At 47.3% G+C, this 12,383-nt stretch overlaps 3 protein-coding genes across 28 annotated transcripts in view; 2 read left to right on the top strand and 1 right to left on the bottom strand.

The window, feature by feature from the left end:
* The window catches only part of MED1 (mediator complex subunit 1), a 50,846-nt gene extending 42,900 nt beyond the window's left edge, over positions 1-7,946 (top strand). For 5 of the 8 annotated variants that reach the window (XM_074019474.1, XM_074019473.1, XM_065531461.1 and 2 more), the window contains one exon: positions 1,510-6,772. In XM_074019474.1, the coding sequence (XP_073875575.1) occupies positions 1,510-4,759 (3,250 nt within the window). In that variant the 3' untranslated portion in view covers positions 4,760-6,772. Of the gene's footprint in view, positions 1-1,509; positions 6,773-6,922 lie in introns of those variants that run through there. The other 3 variants (XM_074019475.1, XM_074019477.1, XM_074019476.1) reach the window with 3 other exon arrangements.
* LOC141408731 (uncharacterized) lies at positions 5,533-10,519 on the bottom strand. The gene is made up of 3 exons (XM_074018134.1): positions 10,412-10,519; positions 8,165-10,308; positions 5,533-6,748 (listed from the first exon to the last, which is right to left on the bottom strand). Exons 1-2 carry the CDS (start codon positions 10,517-10,519, stop codon positions 9,517-9,519), a joined length of 900 nt encoding a protein of 299 aa, XP_073874235.1. The 3' UTR covers positions 5,533-6,748; positions 8,165-9,516.
* FBXL20 (F-box and leucine rich repeat protein 20) overlaps positions 9,636-12,383 on the top strand; it is a 172,991-nt gene continuing 170,243 nt past the window's right edge. For 17 of the 19 annotated variants that reach the window (XM_074019488.1, XM_065531467.2, XM_074019482.1 and 14 more), the window contains exon 1: positions 10,272-10,559. Coding sequence is in view for 10 of the 19 variants with exons in the window: in XM_065531467.2 (XP_065387539.1) it covers positions 10,518-10,559 (42 nt within the window). In the remaining 9 variants the exon portion in view is untranslated. Of the gene's footprint in view, positions 9,761-10,271; positions 10,560-12,383 lie in introns of those variants that run through there. The other 2 variants (XM_074019489.1, XM_074019481.1) reach the window with 2 other exon arrangements.

The raw sequence follows: 12,383 nt of genomic DNA, 5'->3' as shown, positions 1-12,383 counted from the left end.
CCTCTCAAGTAGTTGGGATTACAGGCACCCACCACCACGCCCAGCTAATTTTTTTTGTGTTTTTTTTTTTTTAATTAGAGATGGGGTTTCACTATGTTGGCCAGGCTGGTCTCAAACTCCCCACCTTGTGATCTGCCTGCTGCGGCCTCCCAAAGTGCTGGGATTACAGGCGTGAGCCACTCTGACCAGCCAAGATTTTTCTAATGGTTCCTTAATTAAAATAAATTATGTATCCTTGTAATTGCCATATGAAGCCCCCAAGGAAGACATTTTCTTTGAGATGGAGTCTTGCCCTGTCACCCAGGCTGGAGTGCAATGGGACGATCTTGGCTCACTACGACCTCTGCCTCCTGGGTTTCAGTGATTCTCCTGTCTCCCTTTCCTGAGTAGCTGGGATTACAGCCGTACACCGCCACGGCTGGCTAATTTTTTGTATTTTTAGTAGAGACACGGTTTCACCATGTTGGCCAGGCTGGTCTCAAACTCCTGACTCCCAAGTGATCCACCCGCCTCGACCTCCCAAAGTGCTGGGATTACAGGAGTGAGCCATCACGCCTGACCTAAGGAGGCTTTTTTTTTTTTTTTTTTTTTGTTGTTGAGACAGAGTCTTGCTCTGTCACCAAGCTGGAGTGCAGTGGCATGATCTTGGCTCAATGCAACCTCCGCCTCCCTAGTTCAAGCAATTCTCCTGCCTCAGCCTCCCAAGTAGCTGAGATTACAGGCCACGTGCCACCACACCCAGCTAATTTTTGTATTTTTAGTAGAGATGGGGTTTCATTGGCCGGGCGCGGTGGCTCAAGCCTGTAATCCCAGCACTTTGGGAGGCCGAGACGGGCGGATCACGAGGTCAGGAGATCGAGACCATCCTGGCTAACACGGTGAAACCCCGTCTCTACTAAAAATACAAAAAACTAGCCGGGCGAGGTGGCGGGCGCCTGTAGTCCCAGCTACTCCGGAGGCTGAGGCAGGAGAATGGCCTAAACCCGGGAGGCGGAGCTTGCAGTGAGCTGAGATCCGGCCACTGCACTCCAGCCCGGGCTACAGAGCAAGACTCCGTCTCAAAAAAAAAAAAAAAAAAAAAAAAAGAGATGGGGTTTCACCATGTTGGCCAGGATGGTGTCGATCTCCTGACCTCATGTTCCAGCTGCCTCAGCCTGCCAAAGTGCTGGAATACAGGCGTGAGCCATTGCGACTGGCCCCTAAGGAGGCATTTTCTGAGTTCCATTATTACCAATTTTCTTTTAGTTCAGTTTGAAATTCAATTATTTGGACTCTTGTTTATAGTTTGCTTTTGTTGTGTGATTCATAAGAGACTGACAATTTTATGTTGGGTTAGATTTTTATAATGTATTTACCCAAAGCTCTGGTATTTGATAGAACTATTTTTGCCTTATACGATTTGCCCTACCTGGAAACTGCTTACTGCAGAACTCTGATGGTTTATCTAAATCTCAGGTCTCATTCAGCAGCTATTGAAATATTAACTTTGTTTTCTTCCTTATCTTGCAGATGTATGTCCATCCCTGTGACGATGAGGGCTATTCGGAGGAAAGCTGAAACCATTCAGGCCGACACCCCAGCACTGTCCCTCATTGCAGAGACAGTTGAAGACATGGTGAAAAAGAACCTGCCCCCGGCTAGCAGCCCAGGGTATGGCATGACCACAGGCAACAACCCAATGAGTGGTACCACTACACCAACCAACACCTTTCCGGGGGGTCCCATTACCACCTTGTTTAATATGAGCATGAGCATCAAAGATCGGCATGAGTCGGTGGGCCATGGGGAGGACTTCAGCAAGGTGTCTCAGAACCCAATTCTTACCAGTTTGTTGCAAATCACAGGGAACGGGGGGTCTACCATTGGCTCGAGTCCGACCCCTCCTCATCACACGCCGCCACCTGTCTCTTCGATGGCCGGCAACACCAAGAACCACCCGATGCTCATGAACCTTCTTAAAGATAATCCTGCCCAGGATTTCTCAACCCTTTATGGAAGCAGCCCTTTAGAAAGGCAGAACTCCTCTTCCGGCTCACCCCGGATGGAAATATGCTCGGGGAGCAACAAGACCAAGAAAAAGAAGTCATCAAGATTACCACCCGAGAAACCAAAGCACCAGACTGAAGATGACTTTCAGAGGGAGCTATTTTCAATGGATGTTGACTCACAGAACCCTATCTTTGATGTCAACATGACAGCTGACACACTGGATACACCACACATCACTCCAGCTCCAAGCCAGTGTAGCACTCCCCCAACAACTTACCCACAACCAGTACCTCACCCCCAACCCAGTATTCAAAGGATGGTCCGACTATCCAGTTCAGACAGCATTGGCCCAGATGTAACTGACATCCTTTCAGACATTGCAGAAGAAGCTTCTAAACTTCCCAGCACTAGTGATGATTGCCCAGCTATTGGCACCCCTCTTCGAGATTCTTCAAGCTCTGGGCATTCTCAGAGTACCCTCTTTGACTCTGATGTCTTTCAAACTAACAATAATGAAAATCCATACACTGATCCAGCTGATCTTATTGCAGATGCTGCTGGAAGCCCCAGTAGTGATTCTCCTACCAATCATTTTTTTCATGATGGAGTAGATTTCAATCCTGATTTATTGAACAGCCAGAGCCAAAGTGGTTTTGGAGAAGAATATTTTGATGAAAGCAGCCAAAGTGGGGATAATGATGATTTCAAAGGATTTGCATCTCAGGCACTAAATACTTTGGGGGTGCCAATGCTTGGAGGTGATAATGGGGAGACCAAGTTTAAGGCCAATAACCAAGCTGACACAGTTGATTTCAGTATTATATCAGTAGCCGGCAAAGCTTTAGGTCCTGCAGATCTTATGGAGCATCACAGTGGTAGTCAGGGACCTTTAATGACCACTGGGGACTTAGGGAAAGAAAAGACTCAAAAGAGGGTAAAGGAAGGCAATGGCACCAGTAATAGTACTCTCGCGGGGCCAGGATTAGACAGCAAACCAGGGAAACGCAGTCGGACCCCTTCTAATGATGGGAAAAGCAAAGACAAGCCTCCAAAGAGGAAGAAAGCAGACACTGAGGGAAAGTCTCCATCTCATAGTTCTTCTAACCGACCTTTTACCCCACCTACCAGTACAGGTGGATCTAAATCTCCAGGCAGTTCAGGAAGATCTCAGACTCCCCCAGGTGTTGCCACACCACCCATTCCCAAAATCACTATTCAGATTCCTAAGGGAACAGTGATGGTGGGCAAGCCTTCCTCTCACAGTCAGTATACCAGCAGTGGTTCTGTGTCTTCCTCAGGCAGCAAAAGCCACCATAGCCATTCTTCCTCTTCTTCCTCATCTTCTGCTTCCACCTCAGGGAAGATGAAAAGCAGTAAATCAGAAGGCTCATCAAGTTCCAAGTTAAGCAGCAGTATGTATGCTAGCCAGGGGTCTTCTGGATCTAGCCAGTCCAAAAATTCATCCCAGTCTGGGGGGAAGCCAGGCTCCTCTCCCATTACCAAGCATGGACTGAGCAGTGGCTCTAGCAGCACCAAGATGAAACCTCAAGGAAAGCCATCATCACTTATGAATCCTTCTTTAAGTAAACCAAACATATCCCCTTCTCATTCAAGGCCACCTGGAGGCTCTGACAAGCTTGCCTCTCCAATGAAGCCTGTTCCTGGAACTCCTCCATCCTCTAAAGCCAAGTCCCCTATCAGTTCAGGTTCTGGTGGTTCTCATATGTCTGGAACTAGTTCAAGCTCTGGCATGAAGTCATCTTCAGGGTTAGGATCCTCAGGCTCGTTGTCCCAGAAAACTCCCCCATCATCTAATTCTTGTACAGCATCTTCCTCCTCCTTTTCCTCAAGTGGCTCTTCCATGTCATCCTCTCAAAACCAGCATGGGAGTTCCAAAGGAAAATCTCCCAGCAGAAATAAGAAGCCGTCCTTGACAGCTGTCATAGATAAACTGAAGCATGGGGTTGTCACCAGTGGCCCTGGGGGTGAAGACCCACTGGACGGCCAGATGGGGGTGAGCACAAATTCTTCCAGCCATCCTATGTCCTCTAAACATAACATGTCAGGAGGAGAGTTTCAGGGCAAGCGTGAGAAAAGTGATAAAGACAAATCAAAGGTTTCCACCTCTGGGAGTTCAGTGGATTCTTCTAAGAAGACCTCAGAGTCAAAAAATGTGGGGAGCACAGGTGTGGCAAAAATTATCATCAGTAAGCATGATGGAGGCTCCCCCAGCATTAAAGCCAAAGTGACTTTGCAGAAACCTGGGGAAAGTAGTGGAGAAGGGCTTAGGCCTCAGATGGCTTCTTCTAAAAACTATGGCTCTCCACTCATCAGTGGTTCCACTCCAAAGCATGAGCGTGGCTCTCCTAGCCATAGTAAGTCACCAGCATATACCCCCCAGAATCTGGACAGTGAAAGTGAGTCAGGCTCCTCCATAGCAGAGAAATCTTATCAGAATAGTCCCAGCTCAGATGATGGTATCCGACCACTTCCTGAATACAGCACAGAGAAACATAAGAAGCACAAAAAGGAAAAGAAGAAAGTAAAAGACAAAGATAGGGACCGAGACCGGGACAAAGACCGAGACAAGAAAAAATCTCATAGCATCAAGCCAGAGAGTTGGTCCAAATCACCCATCTCTTCAGACCAGTCCTTGTCTATGACAAGTAACACAATCTTATCTGCAGATAGACCCTCAAGGCTCAGCCCAGACTTTATGATTGGGGAGGAAGATGATGATCTTATGGATGTGGCCCTGATTGGGAATTAGGAACCTTATTTCCTAAAAGAAACAGGGCCAGAGAAAAGAAACTATTGATAAGTTTATAGGCAAACCACCATAAGGGGTGAGTCAGACAGGTCTGATTTGGTTAAGAATCCTAAATGGCATGGCTTTGACATCGAGCTGGGTGAATTAGAAAGGCATATCCAGACCCTATTAAAGAAACCACAGTGTTTGATTCTGGTTACCAAGAAGTCTTTGTTCCTGTGCCAGAAAGAAAAAGTTAAAATACTTGCTTAAGAAAGGGAGGGGGGTGGGAGGGGTGTAGGGAGAGGGAAGGGGGGGAAACAGTTTTGTGGGAAATATTCATATATATTTTCTTCTCCCTTTTTCCATTTTTAGGCCATGTTTTAAACTCATTTTAGTGCATGTATATGAAGGGCTGGGCAGAAAATGAAAAAGCAATACATTCCTTGATGCATTTGCATGAAGGTTGTTCAACTTTGGGGTAGTTGTCCATTTGAGTCATGGGCAAATGAAGGACTTTGGTCATTTTGGACACTTAAGTAATGTTTGGTGTCTGTTTCTTAGGAGTGACTGGGGGAGGGAAGATTATTTTAGCTATTTATTTGTAATATTTTAACCTTTTATCTGTTTGTTTTTATACAGTGTTTCGTTCTAAATCTATGAGGTTTAGGGTTCAAAATGATGGGAGGCCGAAGAGCAAGGCTTATATGGTGGTAGGGAGCTTGTAGCTTGTGCTAATACTATAGCATCAAGCCCAAGCAGATTGGTCAGAGCCCGCCTTTAGAGTTAAATTAATAGAAAAACCAAAATGATATTTTTATTTTAGGAGGGTTTAAATAGGGTTCAGAGATCATAGGAATATTAGGAGTTACCTCCCTGTGGAGGTATTGACTTGTAATCTCATTTTCCTTTCAAAAAAAAAAAAAAAAAAACTAAGGTGGCTTGTTGGGATGTAAACACGTTTTCAGATGCAGTAAGGTTTAGTGACAGCCTTCCTGACCCGGTGGCATGAAAACCATTACAGAATTAATAGTTCTCCTGTTTCCACAATGTGCCAAAAGTCTGCATCCCAGCATTTTGTTTGCAGGAGAACTGATGCCATTCCTAAGAGCTGGACTCACTGTTTCTCTTCATCACAAGGAGAAGGAGTCCAAACTTTAAATCACTCCACAGTATGCTCCCTGAGATAAAACAGTAACAAATCCGCAGCCATAGTTCACTTAAAACAATTTCAAGCTCACTTGAAGTAATGGGGGCCTGGAATGCTAGGTGAGCATGAAGATAAACCCTTGCTACTATGTAGCAACCCAATTGGACCTTTTTGGAGAAATAGGTCTGAGTCTGGATTCTGGAGGACATCAATAAGAGCCCTTCACATAAAAATATAGAAATCCAGGAGACTGTTTTGAGTGCAACAGAAGTTCTCAGTTTTTGGAGGGTCCTCTCAAAAATTCTGCGGCCTTACTTTGATATTGACACCTGCACTGTGCCATTCCTGATTATTCCATTCAGGATCTGTATCAGCGGGATGGGGCATGGTCCCCAGCACAACTCTTCTGGGTTTAAAAAAAAAAAAAATGCCAGGTGATTCCTCTGTGTGTTATGTCATAAGTGGAGTGACTTCATCATATATGGAAGAAGATTTCTATATTCAGCTCTTTCTGCAGGTTGGAGTCAGCATAGAGTTGGAAAATCAGCTTTGGCTTTCTTTCCTGTCTCATTTCCTCTAGTGTTCTCCTTTTTATGGTCATCAGCTCTCAACAACTCTGCCACTTTTGTGTCCCAAGGTAATAAGATGTAGGAAACAAAACATTGCAAAGTGGAGCAAGAAAAGTTATCAGTTACCATATCAGAGTCAAATGTCTTGGGTGACACTAAGGAGGATATGGGCAGGTGATACCAGAGTGCTTTATCTTGTGATGTTGATACAGTAGCAGCCTCTCAGACATTCAGCCAGGTTGGATTTCTCACGAGTTTGTCACCTAGTTTTGAATCCTATCCAGTTGGTTTCTGCAGGAAAAAAAAAAAAAGAAATTACGTGGTTTTTAAAATTTGTTCTGGGTGGGGAAAATCTTATGGGGAATGTACTGAATAGTATCAGGGGCTCAGCTCCCCCAAGCAGGGCCAACAAATACCAAAATGAGTAAACTGGGAAGCTTTTCTCTCTTTCTGTCTTCATCCCAGATCAAAGAATCCCGAGTTAGGATCTGGATGAAGGATAAGCCCCTGAATTGTCGATGGGCTCACCCCCACACTGACCCAGCATCTGAACTTGCTTAACAGGGAGCCGGGGCTAAACTGCTTCACCCTGCCTGAGAACCAGGGAGCACTGCATTTCTCCACAGGGTGGAGGAGAAGAGGCAGAATAAACCAAGCCTGGGACACCTCCCTCCTGTCTAGGTGTACTCATTCTTCTGTTTCAAAAGAAGGCAAGGACATGAAGTCAACTTCTACCTATCTTCTGCTGCTGGTGTCTTACGTATTCTCAGTTTGACCTGATTCCTCTTCTGTCTTTTGGCTTATAACATTAGGGGTTCTTGGTCATAACCTGCTCTGATGTACATGAAGATTTCAGGTTCAATGTCAATGTGTCTTAAAACAGAAGTATTTTAGTGGGTGGGGGGTGGGGTGGTGGGGACAAACAACGCAGGATATAATTGCCAAAACCAGGCTTGAGGTTGGTGACTCTTGAAAGATTTTCCTTCTTCAGGCCTAGATCGGAAAATTAAGTGCAGCAATATCATGAATTCTCAGAAGCCCTTTCAGGAAGCCAGTGAGTCATACAGTATCCACAGTGGAGTCACTTAAAGATGTCAGTATAGGAAACATTATTCACAATCCTTGGGCAGTCTCTTTTTTTTTTTTCCTTCTCCCCTCCTTGCCCCCCATACATTTCTATCCTTGAGTTAGTTTTTGGAGGGGCAGGAAGTACTTAACATCTCAGAAGCTAGATTGGGAAACATGTTCAGCTATAAGAACTGAGCTTAAAATTTTGAGTTTAAAAATGTACATCAGGAGCAGCTGGGGAGGGTCTTTTTTTAAAAAAAAATCTTTCAAATTTGGTTTTCTGCGCATATGGCCGTTCTGTAAATACTTTGGGGTTTTTCATTTTTTTGAAAGTAGATGAAATCTGTTGTGGGATTTTTTTTCCCGAAACATTACAAAATAACCTGTTTATTTACATGCAAATAAACTTCTTTGATAAAAAGTAATTTGCGTGTGTGTAATAAAATTTTAGACTTTGAATACTTTTTTCATTTGTTCAAAACTCCAGTCAATTTTAAAGAGTCAGTCAAAAGTAAATGTCTTCCCTGATTACTACTTGAAATGGGTCCACTGGAATGGGTAACTGACAGACCTGTGAAACTTGCCTTCGTTCTATTAATCTGTAGGCCAGTTTTTCTACCCTTTGCCAGTGTTACTCACCAAATGCATCAGTAGTTTTTGCTGGGAGAAAACAGCTCTTACATGAGACAGAATGGAAAAGCTTTTTTATTCCACTGGCTGAAGTTAAGCAAAAACATTAAAAGTACCTGGAACAGGAGGAGAAGACAGACCTGGGTTTGTGGGCCTGAGAATGAGTTTTTCTTAAGCTAGGTCCCTGGTTTTACGAAGCCCCCTCTAGGATTAATAAAAAAGGGGGGGGGGGGCGGTCGTGGTGGCTCACATGAGGTCTGTAATCTCAGGACTTTGGGAGGAGGCTGGAGGATCACTTGGGCCCAGGAATTGCAGACGAGTCTGGGCAACATAGGGAGACCCTATCTCTACAAAAGAAAAAAGATCCTAGCATTCTGGGGGCCGAGGTGGGAGAACACTTGTAGTCAAGTGTTACTGACCAGCCTGGTCAACATGGCGAAACCTCGTCTCTACTTAGCCAGGCGCGGTGCGGCGCGCTTGTAATCCCAGCTACTTGGGGAGACTTGAACCTGGGAGGCAGAGGTTGCAGTGAGCCGAGATCGTGCCACTGCACTCCAGCCTAAGCGACAGAGTTGAGCCTCTGTCTCAAAAAAAAAAAAAAAAAAAAAAAAAAAATGTACAGTGCTTTAAGAGTTTGGTAATATGCCCTCCAGCTAAAATACACCTATTAAAGATCTGCAGCACTTGTTGCTCTTGTTAATTTCTTAGATGCATAACAAGTCAGTCGCTAAAACCACTAATTAAAAGGGGTGTGAGGAAGACCAACTCATAACTGCTTTGGAAGAATACAATTAGCAGTGCTGCTGCTCCTGCCAGGACTGCTGGAATTTATTATACAGTTTCTAATAGTTCACGCTTAGGACATGATTTTGTAGTTTGTTGTTCGTAGAAGAAGCAACACAACTACAAAATCCTGGGTTATTCCTTCGTGGAAATTTGGTCATAAATTCTGAGACCTTGAAGGTCAGACTTGTTAAAACAATATAATATGATGACACAGATCAGCTTCTATACGAGGAGCCCAGGAGTATGATGAAGTGTTTCTTTCCATCGGGAAAACGCCCCCGCCTACTCGCTCACACACGCTTGTTTCTCCCGCCAAAATGACGTCAGGCCGAGGCTCTCACCAAGCAGCGCCCTAACTGGCGGACAGGCAGGCTCTGCAGCCCATTGGGCGTCGGCGGCGGCCGAGCAGGGAAAACCAAAGGCCCTTCGGTCTCGCCCGCCCCACCCCCACAGACGCGCGCCCCTCCCCCGGCCAAAGGAAAGGTTGCCAGGCTCCGGCCCTGCACCCCCGACCCCCGGCCCCAGGTGCAGCTCCGCAGCCATCCCCGGACCAGGGCGGGCACTCGGCCTGCCGCTCAGCGCAACCAGCCCTCGCCCTCCCGAGCCATGCACAGGGAGACAAGGGTCCGGCAGCGGCCCCCCAGGCCTCCCTGCAGCACCCCGTAATGTAATACACTCGGGTGGGGGAGGCGGCGGCGGCGGCGGCAATCGCGGAGGCGGCGGCGGCAGCCGCACTGCCCCAATCTAGACACATCCAGAAAGAGGAGGAAAATGGCTCCGAGCAGGGACCGCCTGCTGCACTTTGGGTTCAAGGCGACAGTGAGTGACAGGGGAAGGGAGCTGGGTGGCCGGGAAGGGTGCTTACAGGCTTCTGGGGAACAAGTAACGAGGAGTTGGGGGCGCGGGCAGAGGCTGAGGTTCTGTGCAGGTGGGTGCGTGCCTGTTTGCCCGCGGAGGGAGGAGAGGGGGACAAGGGGCAGAAGAGGGGCCCCGCGCAGAGTGCAGTCCTGCTCTACTCTCCCTCGCCGGTCCGCGAGCACGCGCGCACTCGCACCCACCCCACAGACCCCTTTTCCACACGCACAGGCACTTCCCTGCCTCGCCTTCTCCCGATGGGCTAGCCTGCCTCGGAGGCGCAGGGGGTCGTGCCGCCGCCGCGCTCCGGATGCTCCTGGGCGCACCGTCAGGGCCGGCCCCGTGTGGGGGAGGGGTGGTCTCGCGCCGCCGCCGCGCTCCTCCTCCTCCCGCCCCTCCCCCTCCCCGGCGCTCCGAGGCCCGGGCGGCTCTGTCCAATGAGCAGCGGCGTTGCTGGCAGGTGGGGAGTGTTTTTGTTTTGGGTTGAAGTTGAGGCTGAGGAGAGAGCCGAGCTAGCGACGTGCAGTCGTTGCGGCCGCTGGCGCCACGGGAGGTGGTGGAGGCCCAGCCGGAGCCGAGAGGTCTCTCGTTCCCGTCCCACGGCCCCGGCCTCACCCGTTCGGCACCCACTCCCCATCCCGGAACTCCCGGGCCTGTCCTGGGCCCCAGGTCTGCACTCCGCTCGCCGCAGAGCCCGGCCCGGGCCGCACCCGCCGGCCCCATGAGGAGGGACGTGAACGGAGTGACCAAGAGCAGATTTGAGGTGTGAGCTTGGGGGGCTCAGGCGGCGTGAGGAGGACGGGTCGCGCTCTCTCATCCCAAAACGTCCGCCCCGGACGGAGCCTCCTCCCTGGCGGGCGCCGTCACCCACCCACTGGCGGGGCTGCCAGACTCTTCTCCCCTTTCTTGCGACCCGGCAGCCGGCTGCCCCCAGTCCCCTCGCCGGTTCGCCCCCCGTCTCTTCCCACCGGCGGGCCCCGGCGGGGGATTAGCTTGGGCGCCCTAATTCCCCCCTCCCCCAGGATCGCTCAGCTTTCCATTCTTGACACAACCCTTGGCTTGCCTCCTTCTACCCAGCCATCACGGCTCCGGTCCACCAGAGCCTGCTGCTTTTCTCTCTGCCACTTTCTTCGTGACGCGTTTGTTGTCTATTGAGGGAGGAAATTAGGGGATGGATGCCATTTCTCCAAGTTTGAGACCTTGGTGAAACTAGGGAAGTGGGGGCGGTAGTCTGGGATGATAGAGGCGACCACGGGTTTTCGGTGCTGTGTTTGGTTTGGGTATTGTTCTGATACTTCCTCTTTTTCCCCGTGTAGTCTGTACTTCTGTAGCTCATTGTTTCTGGGAACCCTTGGATGTCTACATGCTGTGAGATTGGAACGAAAGTTCAGCAAATCCATTCCGGTCTGTTTTTTAGGAACTTTTTCTCCTCTAGCGAGGGAGGTTTACTGTCCTGGAGTTGAGGAGTGGAAGGTCTTGAAAGCGTCTTTAGAGAGTAGTCATCGTGCAGGGAAGAGATTCCTTTGGGAAGTGAAGTATTGTAACTACTGATGAATTATAATAGTGTAACGATATTCTGGAAGGTTCCTTGAGGGTCAAGAGAAAGAAACTTCTACAGGAAGAGTAAATGTCACCTGGTCGTTTCTGGCAGAGAACCAGGCTGACCTGGGATCACTCACAGCTCAGTGGACAATCTCACTCGGTGTTTTTCTTCATCTCCATTTGAGAGATGAAATTGTAAGACGGCGAGACAAAAGTTTAAGAAACTGGACAAGTAGGTGCAGAGAGTGAAAACTTTTAAGGGTTGTCAGTTTAATCTATTCTTTGATTTCTTATTATGCGAACTGGAAAATAATTTGAATTGATCCACGAAGGTCAAGATAGGAAGTGTTTGAGGTGAGTGTAAGTTCAGAGCTACAGTGTTACTGTTGTACTCGAAGAGTGGAGGAAATCAAAGAATTGGCCTTCTTAGAGTTTTAGTATTTAACTTGATCACTAGAAGAAGATATTATGGAATATATTATTTGGTTTTTAATAGGACATTGGATGACCCTCATGTACAGAGCCCCACTAAAGTTAATTTACGGTGGTTTCGTATTCAGTAGTACTGTAAAAATCCAGAATGTCACTAAAATTACTGAATAGATATTCAGCAGTTAACAGGAATCTTGAAAGGCAGTTCCAGATACTGAAGATTTGAGTCGGGGACAGTCTTTTGCCTGTGGAATTAGCTCTTTATCAGTTTGCTATTCATTTTAGGTTGAATAATTGTTGGAAAGTATTCTCTTGTGTGTACTTTAAAATTACATTGCTATTTTCTATCTTTATAATTCTCTTATATTTTAATTTACAGTCTCTGTAGGGGTGGCATACTATAATAAAGTGCTAAGAAAATTTGTTGCTTTATTAAGAGGTTTCTTTTTAACTTGTAGCTGATGTAGCTGGCAACTAAAGCTTTCTAAATATGATCTGAGAAGGTAAAAAAAAAAAGAATAAGGAGGGGAATCCTTCTTGGATGGTTTCATGATTAAATAAGTGTTTGTTTATAAACTAAAAGCTATTCACTTAGTATAATGTGATGTGTTCC

This window comes from Macaca fascicularis, chromosome 16 (genome assembly GCF_037993035.2).
Source record: "Macaca fascicularis isolate 582-1 chromosome 16, T2T-MFA8v1.1".
Lineage (NCBI taxonomy): Eukaryota > Metazoa > Chordata > Mammalia > Primates > Cercopithecidae > Macaca > Macaca fascicularis.
This window is presented reverse-complemented; position numbering and strand designations above follow the sequence as displayed.